The 16,562-nt window shown below is 44.8% G+C and overlaps 1 protein-coding gene across 4 annotated transcripts in view; it reads left to right on the forward strand.

The window, feature by feature from the left end:
• Positions 1–16,562, forward strand: part of LOC143332655 (polypeptide N-acetylgalactosaminyltransferase 10-like) — an 80,107-nt gene that overhangs the window by 22,408 nt on the left and 41,137 nt on the right. For all 4 annotated transcript variants that reach the window (XR_013078233.1, XR_013078235.1, XR_013078234.1 and 1 more), the window contains exons 2-4: positions 3,197–3,299; positions 4,048–4,186; positions 9,582–9,748. Coding sequence is in view for 1 of the 4 variants with exons in the window: in XM_076750351.1 (XP_076606466.1) it covers positions 3,197–3,299; positions 4,048–4,186; positions 9,582–9,748 (409 nt within the window). In the remaining 3 variants the exon portion in view is untranslated. The remainder of the gene's footprint in view (positions 1–3,196; positions 3,300–4,047; positions 4,187–9,581; positions 9,749–16,562) is intronic.

Below are 16,562 nucleotides of genomic sequence, written 5' to 3' on the forward strand. Positions count from 1 at the left end.
TGCAGTCTTTCTTTCAGCCAGAGAACATCTCAAATTTGTGCAAGTCAAGTGGCTATTACGGGAGAGTGTGTTGTGAATTTAAGACCTTCCATCGCAGAGTCCTTTTACTTGTCTTACCCCACTTTCATTACACACATGTGATCGCATCTCCCATCTGCTCCTCGAGATTATTCTGTCTTTTTCATACTCGTCCTCTTTTACTGTCTGTCTCAATTACTTTCACCCGCCTACATTCTGCTTCCACAAAACTAAACATGTGCACACATTAGCTGAAAAGTTTTCCTCTCTCCTTGTCTTGTTTTTCAAGGTCTTGTTGAGCAGCAAGAAAAGCCCCAGAGGAATATCATGGCGACGTGCACTGAAATTTTAATCAGGAGGAAATGGGGCGGCACAATCTTGCTTCTTTTTAGTATAAATTTGCACAGACGGACTCTTGCTGCTTGTCAGTTCCTTGTATGACACACTGAGGGTGTCTGCCTGTGACAGAAAGAGCCGAACAAGAGTGGTAGAGGGGGTGAGGGAGGGAGGTGAGGAAAAAGGGAGAGAAAGAATGAAACAAGAGAAGAAAAAGGAGCAGGGGGAGCCGAATGGATTTTTATATTCGGCTCCTATACAGCATCTCTGAGCCTGAGCAGAGGCCAGTCAGGAGATGGAATAATAGGTTATACATTCATCACACAAACGGCTGAAACGCATTCAAGGTTTTCTAGGTGTCAGGATGACCCAGACAGTCAGATACTGCAATGAGAAATGATGCTAAGGCAGTAAAGGATAGGTGCATAAGCATTTAAAGAGAATGAGAATTTAAAGTAAACGGTGAATTTTGGAAATTTGATGCAAAAATACCCTGAAGTATAGCTGCTGAGTGAATTCCATTTCAGGTTATGACAATATCAAGTGTGAGAATGCAGATTTACCTGTAATCAAATTCAGATCAGATGGTGGTCGGGTGTGCCTCTTAGAAGTTTATTGAGCAGCAATATTGGAAGACAAAATTAGCCACTTGTAATGTCAGCAGTGCTGCTTTCTCTCCAGATGGTTTGGTCACACTGTCTCTCAACATTACACTCATTTGGCACCTTTTCTTTCCTCAAAGCTACTTACTTCCCTCAGTAAGTAAGTTTGGTGGGAAAATGCCCCCCCCCCGCCCCCTTCCCCCCAAAAGCTCATCAGAAGCAATTTGGACTTCAGTGTCTTTCTAAAAGACGAAGCTACACAGTGAACTGAGATCGTTTAGTCAAAAATGTGAGCGTTTTTCTTTCTCTTTAATCTACTGTGAATAGCTTTTTAGTATCAAAAGGAAGACAGAAGTTTGGCTGTAGTGGGGTGTCGCGCCCTTACACTGTCAGCGGCTAAAGACAAAGGAAGCAGAAATGTGCTGTTGTGCTGTGTATTCATGAGCAGACAGCATGTCGTTAGTGGTACTGAGGAGTACGATCCACGCCAGCCTCTGTCAGGCGCACTGAAATTTGTAGGTATGCTTACATGCTGTTGTAATGTGCTGCAGCGGAGCAGGTAATTAGCTGTCTGGTGCCCAAAACTGATGGCAGCAGTGCACTTTTCCCAAATGAACCTTTTTTTGGTCACTTGTTCAACAAGCTAGGGTGCCGGACAAGGTGTGTGTCCATGTTAATTTGCTGTAGATGAGAAGGAGATGGAGAGCAGGAAAGCTAATGTGGGTTGTTGCTCAGAGGCCGCGGCTCTCGTTGTGTAGCAGGCTGGTGTCTGACTCAGTGTGGCCGTGCACACTGATGCTGTTGCTTTGTGCAAGATTTGATTAGCTGTTTCGAAATGCAGTGTGTAGACAGATACCTAAGCAGCCCACGTTGACCAATCACAGTCTTACCATGTCCAAGGTATCCCTGTAGCTGCCATGGCCACAATCTGCAGCAGCTTTAATGATAAGCCTTTAAGCGACGCCACGCCTCTTTAACGCAGAGCTATAAATCCTCCTTTAATTACACTTAGCCAACTTCAGCTTTCATATTTTTAGTTCAAAGCTGGCTTTACCTGACTTTTACCTAAACCTACCTCAAATCTTAACCCAGTCCAATCCAATCCAACATCCTGCCCGTCACGGTCTAAAACTTGGCCTTCAAAAAGGTTGAAATACGACAGCACAAAGAAAAAACCAACAAACATACCGAGTCTCCTCAAACCAGATCTCTCTGTGTGTATATATACTGTACATCAGTTTGTTATTCAAGCCAGGAGTCTGATTAATAATTCACAGTATTTCATGCAGTCAGTGGTGCCATTTGTACTTAAAGTGTTTCACTAATTGCCTCCTCCCATCGAGCTAATTATTTCTCCATTGTGCTGTGATCCTGTAATTCATGATGCAGAGTCACTGAAAGTCACTCAGTGTGTAGAATGACTAAGTGGAAGAAGAAACAGCCCCTGCCTTTGTATGCTGAGCTGCAGTGTATCTGTCTGCATGTGTGTGGTTGTGTATATAAGGCCTCCGCGGAGTCGTGCGTCATAGCATTGATATTCTCCTCACAGGGTCGTCAAGCATGAAATAGAAGAGCACACTTTCTGTGGATAAACTCTCAGCAGAACGCTGTTGGATAGTGAGAGTCTGATGCTCTGGAGAAATCTCTACGCTGACACTGATACTGACAGAGTACCGGAAAAAATGCCTTATCGCGTGCTGCACTGTTGTGTAACTGTGTAACGGTTCTTAAAGGTGCACGCCGTTGGTTTCGCAAATTTGAGCTCATTATTTGACATTATAACTGACCATTTCTCAGTGTTTCCTGCAAGCTAGGTGGTCACACCTTTGCAGCTTTGGGGTGGGAGGTTGTGGGCTTGTGGAGTCAAACACATGTGGTGCCTTAAATTAAAATTCTGATAATGGGAAAGAGATGTCTTAAGATTAAATTATGAACTTAAATTAACACAGAGGTTTTCCAGCGATAATAAATAGTAATTACCAGTCGACCACATCTTATCAGCTACGTTATTGTCATGTGATAAAGCAGTGTTAGGCAGTGGTGCTGTGACATGTGAGAGCTTTGAGAAATTACCAAATTTAGATGATCCTTTTCACAATGTCTGCTAACTGGTTCGTTTGGTGCGTTTGGACAATGATGGCAGAAATGTGATGCACTGTGTATGCAAAAAACGAAGGAGTGTGTCGTTGTTTTTGACAGCAATCATGACCGCTTGTCTGCATGCTTGTATGTGCCTCCAGGGGATTAACCGAGTGGGGAAGGACGCTCAGGTGGGACGTGACGGCGTGCGGAGGAAAGACTGGCACGACTACGAAGCAATCAAAAGAGATTCATCTCGATCTGGTGGGTTCAAGCCTCCTGATGGTCTCTCCTCATGGATATTCTGTCAAATGTAGACGAGATCTGCATGATATATTCAACATGTACATAATGTTCAGTTAGGCACAAGAAGGATTCCCATCCACTCAGAGTAACGGCTCTCCGTCCTGTTCCTTCTCTGGGTCTTACTGCTCTCCCTGTACATGTGCTTTGAACCGAGTTTCTGCTGTTATAGATACAGTTATACCTGCTACAATAATCACCAACTCACTTTTCTTTTCCGGTCAGGGAATTCAGCTTCTATACAAACAAATACATTTGTAAATTAGTCAAAATGGGTTTGTCCCTGAAATGAGCCGTTAAAGGCGAAACGCTTGTTCCCTTTAGGAGGGAAGTGAATGGTTTCTGCTTAATGAAACACGTATGTCTGTGAATGATGAGGGTTGTTTCTGTTCACAGGTCCCGATTCTCCTGTAATAAATCTGCACAATGTGAAGCTGTAAAAATATGAAATTGTCTCACGCAGTTCAGCCATTAGAGTTCATATTGATCTCATCGTGGTTCATCAGGTCCTTCAAGCTTTCTCGCTCCAGACCAGGCTTTCAGACTAATGTGTCTGTGCTTCCTTTTGTTTGGTTGGTAAATTAATCTAAAGGTTGCTTTAAACGTGGGTGTAGTAGTTGGCTATCATTGTTAATGCAATATGTGCGTCTGCAGAGGAGGTGCGGCGTGCTGGTGTCTCGTTAGTTAAATCTGTGTGTGTTTGTCGCAGGTAACGGCGAGCAGGGGAAGCCGTTCCCCCTGACGGACGCCGACCGGGTGGACCAGGCCTACAGGGAGAACGGCTTCAACATTTACGTCAGCGACCGGATCTCCCTCAACCGCTCCGTCCCCGACATCCGCCATCCAAAGTGAGTCCTGTGTGTGTGTGTGTGTGTGTGTGTGTGTGTGTGTGTGTGTTTATCTAGGGAGGGACGCAATGGAGGCAGAGCGAGATAAACTGTTAAGTGTGGTAGTTGCAGCACAACTATTACTACACTGGACTGCTTGTTAAGGTGAAGATGCATTTCCATTTTTGGAGAGTAGCTGACAGGATGATACAAATTCTGTGATGCGATAGATGCTGGACACCTGGACAGACTACAAAAACGTCTGTTTAGAGTTTGAGTTTTGTCTCATTTCCAGCCATATCTCTGTCACTGCAGTTGATTTGTCATGAGATTTTATATAATTCGACTTTAGACCACGTTGGTGAGTTTCATCCCACCTCGATCGGCCACATCTGTCATTTTTATGGACTGTGCGATGGTGACCCGACAGAAAACGCTTCCTTTTAACATTTCCAGTAAAGTGCCCTGTAACCTCGGGCAAAACTACCGTTTTTCTACAAAAAAATAAATCATCTGTGTTTGTGTGAGCAGTTCCATCTGAATAGGGACAGGAAGAGGCCACAGAGGGCCAAGAGTCTGCAGGTTTTCATTCCAGCCAAAGACTGCAGCAGCTTATTTCACAGATTGGCACTCCATCAACCGGAGAGGAAAAAATGAATCACCTGGTGCGCTCCTTGGTTGGATTGAAAACCGGCGGACTCCCAGGCCTTCGTGGCAGATGGTTGTTTTTCCCACAAAGTGAGGTTGACGATTGGATGAGAGGCCACAGGACTGATCAGGGGAATCTGCATTTAAGGACAGACAGAACAGAAACTGAATCCAATGGCTGATCATTTACAGCGACACACATTGTGAATGTTTAATTAGTAAACCTGTGCATTGAAACAACTCGCTTACAGATACCTAAAAAATGCTCTTAAAGGTCCAGTGTGTTGGATTTATCAGGAACTTTTGACATAAATGGAATAAATGTTCATGTATGTGTCCATTAATCACCTGAAAATGAGAAGCATTGTGTTTTGTGGGATGACGGTGGGCAACTCTGCCCAAACACCAAATCTGACTTAGAGCATTATTCACACCTTTATTTTTCCGTGCTGGATCTGTCCCAACTCATTACAGCCAGCAATGTTCAGAACAATTGGTCCAATTATCAACCTGCCCAGTCTATTCACAGGAGACATGTGGCTTTACGCTGACAGAGGCTGATTGCACACCAACACAACACCAACACATGTGCTTACAAACTGTGTTCTTGACAGCAATTATCAGTGTCATTGATGTTCCCCTCTGTGCACAAGGCGTGAAGGACTGAGATATCGTGTGTGTGTTGCTGACATGCTGGCCTCAAGCTTTGCGTTTGCAGAAAGTTCATCCACTAAAATATAGGAAGTGCTCACCCTCTGGAGAGCATGAATGCTTTCAGTAAATTTCATGGCAAGGAGCCTGTTACAGCATCACACCTGCTGTGAGCATTATGGCTTGAAGCGTGTTCCCCTGAGTGATTTTGGTGACTGTTCATTCAGCGTGTGAGATGACAATTAACTCATTTCATTGGTGTTTCAGTGATAAGGTGTCGTACTGGACTGTACTCAGTGCTGTGCAGAGGGAACCTCACATTCAAGCTCAGCTCTCAATTTACCAGTCGATTTAAGTTTGATTCCTCACCTATGGTCATGAGCTTTGCTTAGAAATAGAGAAAATAAGATAACACATACAATTGGCTAAACTAAGCTTTTTGGAGGGTAGCTGGGCTCAGCCTTAGGGACTGCTCTTTCTTTTTGAGGGAAGTCGGCTGAAGTGGTTCAGGCATCTTATCAGGATGCCTCCTGGATGTTTCCCTGGGACTGGGAGGAGACCCCGGGGCAGACCCAGGGCACACTGCAGGGATTTGTATCTCATCTGGCCTGGAAACACTTTAGGGTCCCCCAGGAAAAGCTTGAAGATGTGACTGGGCTGCCCTGCTTAACCTGCGACCAAAGCAACCCAGATAAGCTGTGGAAGAGCTGTTGATGGATGGAACAATGTCAGCATGTCAACCGCGTGTGTGCTAAACGTTAGCACGCCAATTATACCACATCTTTATACTGTTGAACTGAGTCTGTCAAACTGAATGTAAAATCTATAAAATCTCCACTTTATACATTAATCTCCCAACCAACAAGGCAGAACTGCCCTTTTGAAAGTGGACCTGAGGCATCCAGGAGGTATACGTTGAGCTCAACATGTAGCAGATTAAAGCGTGAGGGAACAGACGCTGACGATGAGCCATATGGACCTGTGGCTACAGTACAGACTGCTGGGTTTCTTCCAGCCCTCCTCTGACTCATTAAAGAACAAAATACTGAAAATAAACACACCAGCAACACTATAAATATCGTCTGCTAAACAGCTTCAGACCTGCTGACCCAGTTCATCGCGGATCAGCCTTCAGCGCTTTCCCTCTACCTGACAGGAGCCTTTTTTTTGACCCCGCCGTCTCTTTCATGTGGAGAGCAGTTTTTAAATGTTTTCTCTCTCAAGGTCTCCTCGTTCTCGCTCACATTAAGCCCCTCGTGTCTATGTATCTCCTGCAACATGTGACCATATGAAGCATCATCCACCAAACACGTTTTCCAAACAGTCATCCGACCATCCTCCACCAGTCGTTCAGCAAACACCGCAGCACATTATTTCAAATGAATATGTGAGAAAATAATTTGTACGTTCTCAAAGTTAAGGAGTTAAATTTTGTGAGGTCTGAGGTGGAGCAGCTTCAGAGCCAGTGTGGAATCAAATATGACTCCCATGCCTTCTGGACAGCAGCATCTTCTCCGAAACATTTTGAAGATAAATGAGTTATTTGAACAGTCATCGTCCCTTTTCTCCCAGCACAGCACTAATGTGGAGAGAATCCAGAGGTGAGAAACATCCAGTCATGAAGCTCAAAATTTACCCGAGCAGCTAATGATCGGGTCCTTTCAGAGGTTGAGCTGCTGTATGTAGAACATTTTTGGACGATTTTGGATCACTTACACCGCTACTTACTGCCGTTTGATCATGATTGCATCAACAAAGCATTTGGAATATGCTGAAAGTGCACCGCTGTTCCAACAGATAAAGCCTCTTCTCATGTAAAATGAGCAAATCAATAAACGCAATTTAGCATTAACCCCCAAAACAATTGTAATAAAGTAAACTATCCATATTTGAATACCCCCTAAAGGTGCAGCTGATATTGCCACAATTAAAAGCAGTCAATAGATAACAATTACAAGCTTTGTGATTGTTGTTGTGGAACACTGTGGGACATGTTTTGTGGGATGCAACCATTGCTATTCTCTTTAATAATAGTCCTTGATGAGCAGGCTCTCGGGTTTATGGGAAGCAAACATTCGTAACTTGTTCTTGAGCACGACTTGGATGAATGTGTCCAACACTGAAATCCTCTCACCAAACCACAGAAAGCACTTGTCAGGGTTTTGACCTCCAAGGAAGCAGCAACAAGCCACCGTACTGAGACCCATGGGCTTTGCACGGGACGGAGGGGGGATTCACGGCGCGCTGAATGGTGGAGGGGAACAGGTGTGTCTGTTCGGTCGGTCAAAGTGACAGCAGAGTGACAGGCGTCTGACAGCCAGGTGCCACATCCGTCCTCAGCGGGCCCAGGCCTCCCAGCAGCATTCATTCATTCATTCATTCATTCATTTCACTCCGACTCACTGGCTGAATGACAAGAGAGAGACAGACAGACAGACAGAGAGGAAGTTTCAGGCAGGCAGACAGGCCTGAGAGACTCTGAGATAATTACTGTCTCTACAGATTCCTGTCCGACTTCTCCGAGAGAGAGAGAGAGAAGAGGAAGGGATGGAAGGGCGAGCCAGCAGGTGGTATGCTTCATTACACCTTATTAAAAGAGCAACACATTGTTCAGGTGGGGCAGCAGTGAAAGGCTTCTCTCACCGGCTCCAGAAGATTTTTTTATCTTCCCCATTAGCATTTGAAAATGCAAATGAAGCACAGTTAATGACAGTTATAGGAAATGTTTGAACTTATTTCCAGAGAAATGTTTGTTATATTAAAGGGAGTCAAATACTACACCACCTATGAAAGAAGATGGAGAAGAAGATCATACAGCCAAAACCAATAAAGGGGGCTCATATGAAATGTGTCTAAAATGAACTTCATCATGAGTCTTTGCTCCATACGCTGGTGAAGGCTCAGGAATACAAACGTTAGCTAACATTAGCTAGCATAGAGTGTCCTCACCAGCCAGGTGGCTCACAGGACAGGAGTAAGTGCCCGTGAGTGTTGAGCATGATGCCAGAGCTGGACGGTGGGCCGGTGGGCCGGTGGGCCGGTGGCAGAGCCATCACACCGCGTCCTCAGAAAGCTTCCATCACTCTCATCAACAACCCATCCAGGCCCCCTCACTCATCCTCATCGCCCACCTCACATGGTAGCCAGTGACCCCTCACACGCACGCACACACACACGCACACACACTGTTTGTAGCACTACAGCCCCCCCAACTACGGACCATGCAGTCTGTGCAGTATTTGCCATGACTGTGCAACATGTGCAAATGTGTCTTAATGCAGCATATTTTATTTCTCTGTACTGTGTAGAATTCTTACATTTCTATACATTTTACATTTGGTGATTACATTTCCGATTCTGATTAAGGACGTGTGCTGTGCTAGCACCCTTAAACATTACACCCTAAATCTTTCGTGCATCACACATCTGCCATGTTGTGGAGCTTTGGCTCAGTTGAGGCTCATGAACAGCACACTCCAGATGTGTCAGACAGTACAACACAGTGTTGCTGTTTCCTATGGAAAGCAGCTGGGCTTGAAGGTTTGCTCGATGCTGCTCGATGACATCACATGCTAATTTGCACACCCGCGGTTTATTTACTGTTAGATATTCAAAAGTCAAAGTAAATGTCACTGACTCAAACTAGCTTTATTGTTTGCTATTTTCAAGCTGCTCTCATCACTTCAGTGTGCTCCTAAATCTACTTTTAACCTTTATCTGCTGGAGACTGCAGAGCTGAAATGTCATGAATGAAGACGATCCAGACACTGAAACACACTCACTGTAGTAAAAGGTGTATTTTGAGAAAAATAAAAGAAGTTCTCCAGACAAACAATGAGGATCAGTCAGTGGCCTTTAGTCACGCATATTCATCCCTCCTTCATGCTTCTGTTTGAATGTTGATTGGTGGAATGAAAGTCCAAGTCCTGTGTGTTAACTGAGCTTTAATATACCCAGATGCTAGATTTCGTTATGGACCAAGTGTTGGACCAACCAGGATGTCCCTCCCTGGAGCCACACCGCTAGCGTGGCTAAAGATGTGGTTGTGATTTAGCAGAGATGACACACTGGTCTGCTTCCTTCTCTCATTTCTTTCCTTGGTTTTGTGTGTGTGTAGCTGTAAACAGAAGCTGTACGCAGACAAGCTGCCCAACACCAGCATCATCATCCCGTTCCATAACGAGGGCTGGTCGTCGCTGCTGAGGACTGTTCACAGCGTGCTCAACCGCTCTCCTCCGCAGCTCATAGCAGAGGTCATCCTGGTCGATGACTTCAGCGACAAAGGTACAGAGGAAGCACACACACACGCACACACACACACACACACACACACACACACATCATTGATCAAACACACACTTGCGCCACTGTTCACCCACACATTCACGCAGATACATGAACGTAGCTGCAGTCAGCACCGGCTTGTTAGTAATAACTGAGACTTTTAGAGGTGTGTGGCATTTTCTTCCTCTCTCTCTCACACACACACACACACACACACACACACACACACACACACACACACTCACACACACTCACATTGCTCTCACACACAAACCACTGAGTCATTTGTTTGCAAGTGTTTGTGACTGTTGCACAAATAATAAGGCGTTCAGAAACCAAAGCATCAGCCAGGTTCTGCAGAGGCCCAAATGTGATCTCAAGACGTTGTTGCTTTTGTACGTCTCACACACACACACACACACACACACACACACACACACACACACACACACACATACACACTAGTGAGTTCATCGTGCTATGGTCTGATTTCATGGACGTTCATCATTGACCTCTGTCACTGAGAGTGGTCCATGAAGGTCTGCAGGGTGATCTGCATTACATTTAACATTCCTGAGATTCTAAACATTACATGCAGATGCGAAGTGCTTGTTTCACCACTCTGTCTGGTCTGCGGTGCTGCTTCTTCCTGGTACAGTTTGCTGGGTCTTACATGCTTTCCACCCTGCACGGGAGGGTGTAGTCGAGGTGGAGTTACAGAGGGTGTGAAAAAGGATTGCACAAGAACAAACACTGTAATAAACCCAGACGTGGTTGCAGATCTAGTGGACACAACACACATTAATTACACCTGTCCGATTACACAATGTGTCCATAAGCACTGTCACTGTCTCATAACATCAAATGAAGCCTGCTCTCCAACTATAATAAGTAAAATTGAGTGGACAGTCACAGAGATGAACAGAAAATAAAGCCTTGGCTCAGCCTTGTCTGACGAAGAGACTCAGCCATGTTTCTTCACCACAATCCTTTTAGATGTCTCAACCTTAATTCAATTTTGTTGAGTTTCTCTTCCAGCATTTTCCATCCAAAATATTATGAAAGAAAATATATTATCCTCAAATGTGGAAGTCTGCAGAAAACGTCTGTCAACAAAAAACATGCACATTTCCAACAGCAGGGGAACTGAACCAGGCGCTGTGTGACTGTCATCTTTTGTCTGGTGCCACCGTCAGCTGGCCGCACTTCAATTACTCTGCCCCACGAGTGGTAAATATCTAGGAATAGCTGAATTATCACCTGTTTCATCCCTTTGTTTTCTGGTGTGTAATGAGTGTCACATCCTCACCCAGTTGCTAGAACTAGTTAACTTTTTTAAAACGATATGACAATAAATTTTTCTTTTTAAACTTCAGCGGGTTTGTTAAAAAACTAAACATGGTGTTAAACATTTTTGGTGATTTCATTCCAAAACTGAGGAATATTTTTCGATGCGAAGCCTCCAGCTTCCACACAGGGGACATTTAAATCATATTATTATTGTGTTTGGAGCTGAAGACTGCAGTGACCTCTGAGCAGATGCTGATGATGAGGGCATTGTGTGACCCTGCTAGTGTTAGCAAGGTCAGCGAAGAGGAAAATCCGCTTTCTGGACTGGATCGCTCCTCTCACACAGGCGGCTTAATCAGCTTGAACTCCGGAGTTAATGCAGTTTTGAACCCTTGCATAATAAATCGGGGGACAAGTGCAATATTATCGCCGGGGTCTGAGTGGAGGAGAGAACAAGATATCCATCATTAAGGCTGGTTCACCGCCACGCCAGAGGCATAATTTCCTGTTCACTTTTCCATTTCCTTAGATGTTAATATATAATATACAAGAGATAGAGAGAAGAAGAGGAAGACATTCAGAGGTGTGGTGTGTGCACGTGTGGTGTGTGCACGTGTGGTGTGTGCACGTGTGTGTCGGTGTTGCAGCTTCAGACGGACGCACACGGCCCTGTTTCACATCAGGCTCGCATACTGCTGTTTTGGCTCATGCATGTTCAGCAGGTCAAAGTGCAAAAGGGTCCCGTGAGGAGGAACATGGACTGGAGAGCGTGCTGATGTAATAAATCCACTCTCAGCCAATCACATCACTGGTCTCATCACTCTGAAACAGCTGAGCCAATCACAGCGATGCAAGATGATGATAATAGTTGAGCGAAAGAAGAATCAGCCTTTCGAGGAAATCGTGTTTTCTGGATGTTGCACAGCAGATCGAGTACTTAATACGACGAGAGAAACTAATGAAGAATAGTTTGGCTGAAGCTGTTTGTATGATCGCACTAATCTGACATGATTTCCAGTCACACTTCCACTGCCTTTCACGTTACGAATGGTCACATCGTGTATTAAAATGTGACACAGCAGCATGTCCTTCGAAATGCGTCACATGAACCGCTGAATTAAAAAAAAAGGCATTGTAAAACAGGCTGTGACACACAGGATTAATGAACCCCTGTCATCTGAAGTCTTTCTCATAAACAGGCAGAATATTGAGTTACAGCCAACCAGCCTAATGTGTGTAGAGCTCCGTGTGGTTATTTTGCAGCAGCCTGCGTCATTTGCATGATTTAATCAAAGACACAGGTCAGCCGTGTGCGATGCTGCTGCACTCAGAGGCCGCGGAACAATCAGCGCGTCTGTCCTGCTTTCAGAGGGCTGCTGGGGTTTAATGAACTGCAGGAGGAGCTTTCCATGAAGCAGCTGTAGGAAGACTCATGATACTAATACGTAATACAGCAGATACTGTAAGAGTTCCTCATATGAAGTTCAACCAGCCATCTGAAATCAGATCTGAGCTATGTTTTAAAGAATTGTGAAAGTGGAAGCTGCTCTGCGCCTCCTCATTTGAATGAACCTCCCACCTGTGAGCGCCATGCCGGGCACCGAAATACCACACAGCCGGCAAATCACATTTCAGGGTCAGGAGAACACCAGATCAGTGTCCTGGTCCGTGTTGTGAAGGTGTGAGGTCCACCTTGGACCTCTCAGCCACAGTCTGTGCGCTGCGTGCAGCATGCTAGCCCACAGTGATACCGAAGCTCCGCTCCATTAATTGATGCTTCTTTGTTTTGGTACCTCACAGCCGACATGAGAACGATAAACAATTGATGAAATGCTTTTTCGGAGGTGCTAATTAGCAGCCTGTTTCTGTGTTGTGTAATTATAGCTTCGCTGTTTCAGGAACAGCCTCTCCTCTCCTTTTTAAATGATAATTAATTCAGCGATTCACATCTGACTCAAACGATACCTGATGATTTATATTTGTCTGTACACTTGGTCTGCTCTGCTCGTAGCTGACTTTGTGTTTTATTTAAGCCCAGACTTTTTCCTTGGGGTTCAGGAAAGCCTTTGGTGGATTGTGGACTGTTTTACCTCTTCATGGTACCATCACCAGTGTGCTCAGAGCGGGAATCTATGCTAAATATGTGCCAAGTTTTTCTGCGAAGAGTAAGAAGCGCAGAGAACAGAGGAGCAGAGTGTGAGCCGAGAGGAGCGCTGACAGCGTCAGCCGGGGATCCTGCGAGTCGAGGATCATCACATTCAAGGCGGGGGTCAGATGGCTTTTTACTGGGAGTCTCTATATTTGTTTATTCCACGCTGCGCCCTGCTTCTTTATTTCTTTTCACCCAGAACAGTCCAGTACACCGCTGCCTGTTCCAACCTGACAAGAAGTTTTAAAGACCCAGTTTAAAAGTAAAAATGACTCAAGGAATTGGCTCCAAGTACTGACTGAATGTAGAGTCCAGAGTTCTCATATGTGGAGCAAATCGGTTCATTTCACCTTCAGAGGTACAGTTACTGCGTTCCACACTGAGCCTCCATCATTTGAGACACTCACACCTGTAAGACACTCGCTCAGTGTACAAATCTTCAGATCAAAATAGACTTTTTGCTTCTTGAAGTGGGTTTAATTCCTTCGGCTGAAATAATTAAAATATGACTCAGTACTAATATTATTAATGTGTCCAAGGCTTAGTTTAAGGATTTATTTCCTGGCTGCTGGCTGTTTTAATACTACACTTGTAGACACTAAATATGCTCATTTTTTTAATATTTAAATACTATAAATATCAATTTTTCAGTTGTTCAAAAGCCTCCCTGTGCCTCCATCATTGTTCAAGTCTAGAAATCATTAAGCTTTCGTTCGTGATGCTGAACAGACAATCAAACTATGGCTTCAGATGCCTTGAACAGTTTTAGCTCCTCTCCTTTCTCCTCTCCTCTCCTCTTTTCTCCTCTCCTCTCCTCTCCTCCTTTCTCCTCTCCTCTCCTCCTTTCTCCTCTCCTCTCCTCTCCTCTCCTCTTTTCTCCTCTCCTCTCCTCTCCTCTCCTCTCCTCTGCACCATGTTTAAGGCTTTGAGCTAAACTGGCCTCCTCTCCCTCACACCAGCTGAGACGCTGCCCTCCAGCTCCAGCATCATGAAAAGGACAAAATGTGATAATAATGCGATTTAGTCTGCTAAAAACTGTGAATGCAGTATATGTTAGATTTACATACAAGCTCATTTGCACGACACACATTCGAACTAATCAATCTTTCTCCTCATATTATCCTTGGTGTTTGAGCTCTCGTTGCTTCATGCTCGTCTCAGTGTTACATGCGTTTGTGATTTTGCATGTTGTTCCATTAAGCAGAAGAATTCGTGCTGACCGTTCTCTAAATCATGCTCATATTTGCTTTGAGATTATGGCGCTGGGACTTTTGAGATTGAGAGTTTGAGAGTCAAAAGAGCTAAAGTAAGCAGCCATGCTGGTCGAAAATCAAACGGGAGATGAATTCGAAGCAAACATGGAAGTTGTGAAGAGACCAATGTGGAGTTAGTGTGAATTAGTGAGCTCAGCATCACAGAGGTTGCTGTCTGGCAGATGACTCAAGTGTTCTTGAACAGGAGCCAGACACAAGCTAATTAAATTTCCAATGTGATATCTCAAACAGGTTGACTTTCATGGTGCTGAACAGAAATGGAAATAGAATGAATGGTTGTGATGTGAAGCACGCTCTCCTTGCAGATGATGGTTGTGGTAGCTGTTGAATAGTCCTTCATAGCAGGAAATTAAATAAATAAGCAGTGATGGTTGCATGCATGCCACCTCTCTCTGTCTGTTCTCAGCGACACTTCCTCGTCTCAAGTGCTCGTCATGCACATGTGGACGTGTAAAAAGCCATTTTGAAACCCAATTATGCGTTAACTTGACCGAGAAATCGTCTTTCTCCAGGTGAATCTCCTGAGTCCTCTCGCTGATTTCTTGTTTCCATGATGTTTAAGAAACCACCACCTCAGTGCACAGACGAAACAAAGTGTCCTCGGTGTTTGCAGGCTGGTGTCGCAGCGACACGTAACCAGGCGGCAAAATGGAAGACAACTTCAAAGTTGTCATTTTCAACAACTCAATATTTGTAATTTCCAAATAATACAGTCTGTCCAAAGGAAGCAGTTTTCCGCTCAAGCTGCTCTCCTGCAGGAAGAAATGTTTGGAGAAAATCTCACCTGTTATTCGAAGTGATGATGATGGCTTCCCGCTCCGCCCACACGCGTGTGAAGGAACTGAAATTACATCTGGCAGTATTTACATCCACGCTCGTCTGTTTTTCAATACGCGTCACCTCGTTACTGTCGAGCGATCCCGGCCCCTCCTCGCCCTCCACCTTCGCGCCCTTCCTCGCTCTGCCTCTCTCGCTCTCGCTCGCCCACGCTCACCTCTGCGTTGTCGAGCGGTTCATTCAGGCTGAGCAGTGACTCACAGATAACATGCAAACACTGAAATCTGCCGTTTTTATCTGCTCTTCCTCTCATCGTCCTTAATGTCTCTTTTCTCTTCTCCTCTTGCGTTTCCCTTCATGTTTACGTCTCTGATCTCACCTCTGTCTCTTCCTGTTTTCTTTTTCTCTCTTCTTGGCGTCTCTTGTCTTTAACGCCTCTGTTTCTTAACATCCTGTTTCATCTTTTGACTTCTCTTCTTGTTCCTCACCTTTCAGCGTGTGTCCATTGTGCTGGGAGTTTTGTCTTCAGTGTCTGTGCACAGTTTGAATTGTGTGTTTTGTCTCTCTTTGACTTTCTTCTCTTTGCCTTTTGTCTGTTTTCTCTCATTGTCTTCTCTCGTTTCATCTCTTTAAACTCTCTTGGCTCGCTCATCCCGACGTCTGTCATGCAAAACTTTGCGTCTTGTTTCATTTATCTTTTCTCAATGTCTTTTATCGCCTCGTCTTGAAACCAGTTGTCTTGTGATCATCTAACAAGGAAACATCTCCTGGTTCCAGCTTCTCAAAAATCTGATAACAGTGTGTTGGTGAAACTAATGTTTTTGATGAGGAACCCTTAAATTTGGTCTTTAAAGACTTGTGATACATACAACAATCAGTGTTTTCACCATCTTTTCCTCACAAACCAAACCTAACTTGCTAAGAACACATATCACCTCTTTAAATGCTAAAAAATGATGTGACATCAACCGGCTCAGCGCAGACGGACACCAGCCTGCCAGTCCGTTATCGGCGCGCCGCTCGGAATGCAAACATGAGGATGTAATGGCGATGAATTAAAGTGAAATTGATTCCATGTAGCAGAGTAATGGCAGCTTGTTAGCTTCCTCCCGTGACCTGGATTTGTCTGTACCCAATCTACTTAATGGAGACGCTGTTTCTAACTCACCTAAAGCACGTGCTTGGCATTTCTGCACAGCTGCTTCTCTCTACACGAGTGTCCCTGAGGCGGACGGCTTTAGGATGGCGGCGGATTTGGCTGAGGGGCGTGGGGCTAACCTGATTAATCAGCACCCTGGTCAGGCTCAGGGAGGTAACTCCAGAG

This window comes from Chaetodon auriga, chromosome 15, assembly GCF_051107435.1.
Source record: "Chaetodon auriga isolate fChaAug3 chromosome 15, fChaAug3.hap1, whole genome shotgun sequence".
Lineage (NCBI taxonomy): Eukaryota > Metazoa > Chordata > Actinopteri > Chaetodontiformes > Chaetodontidae > Chaetodon > Chaetodon auriga.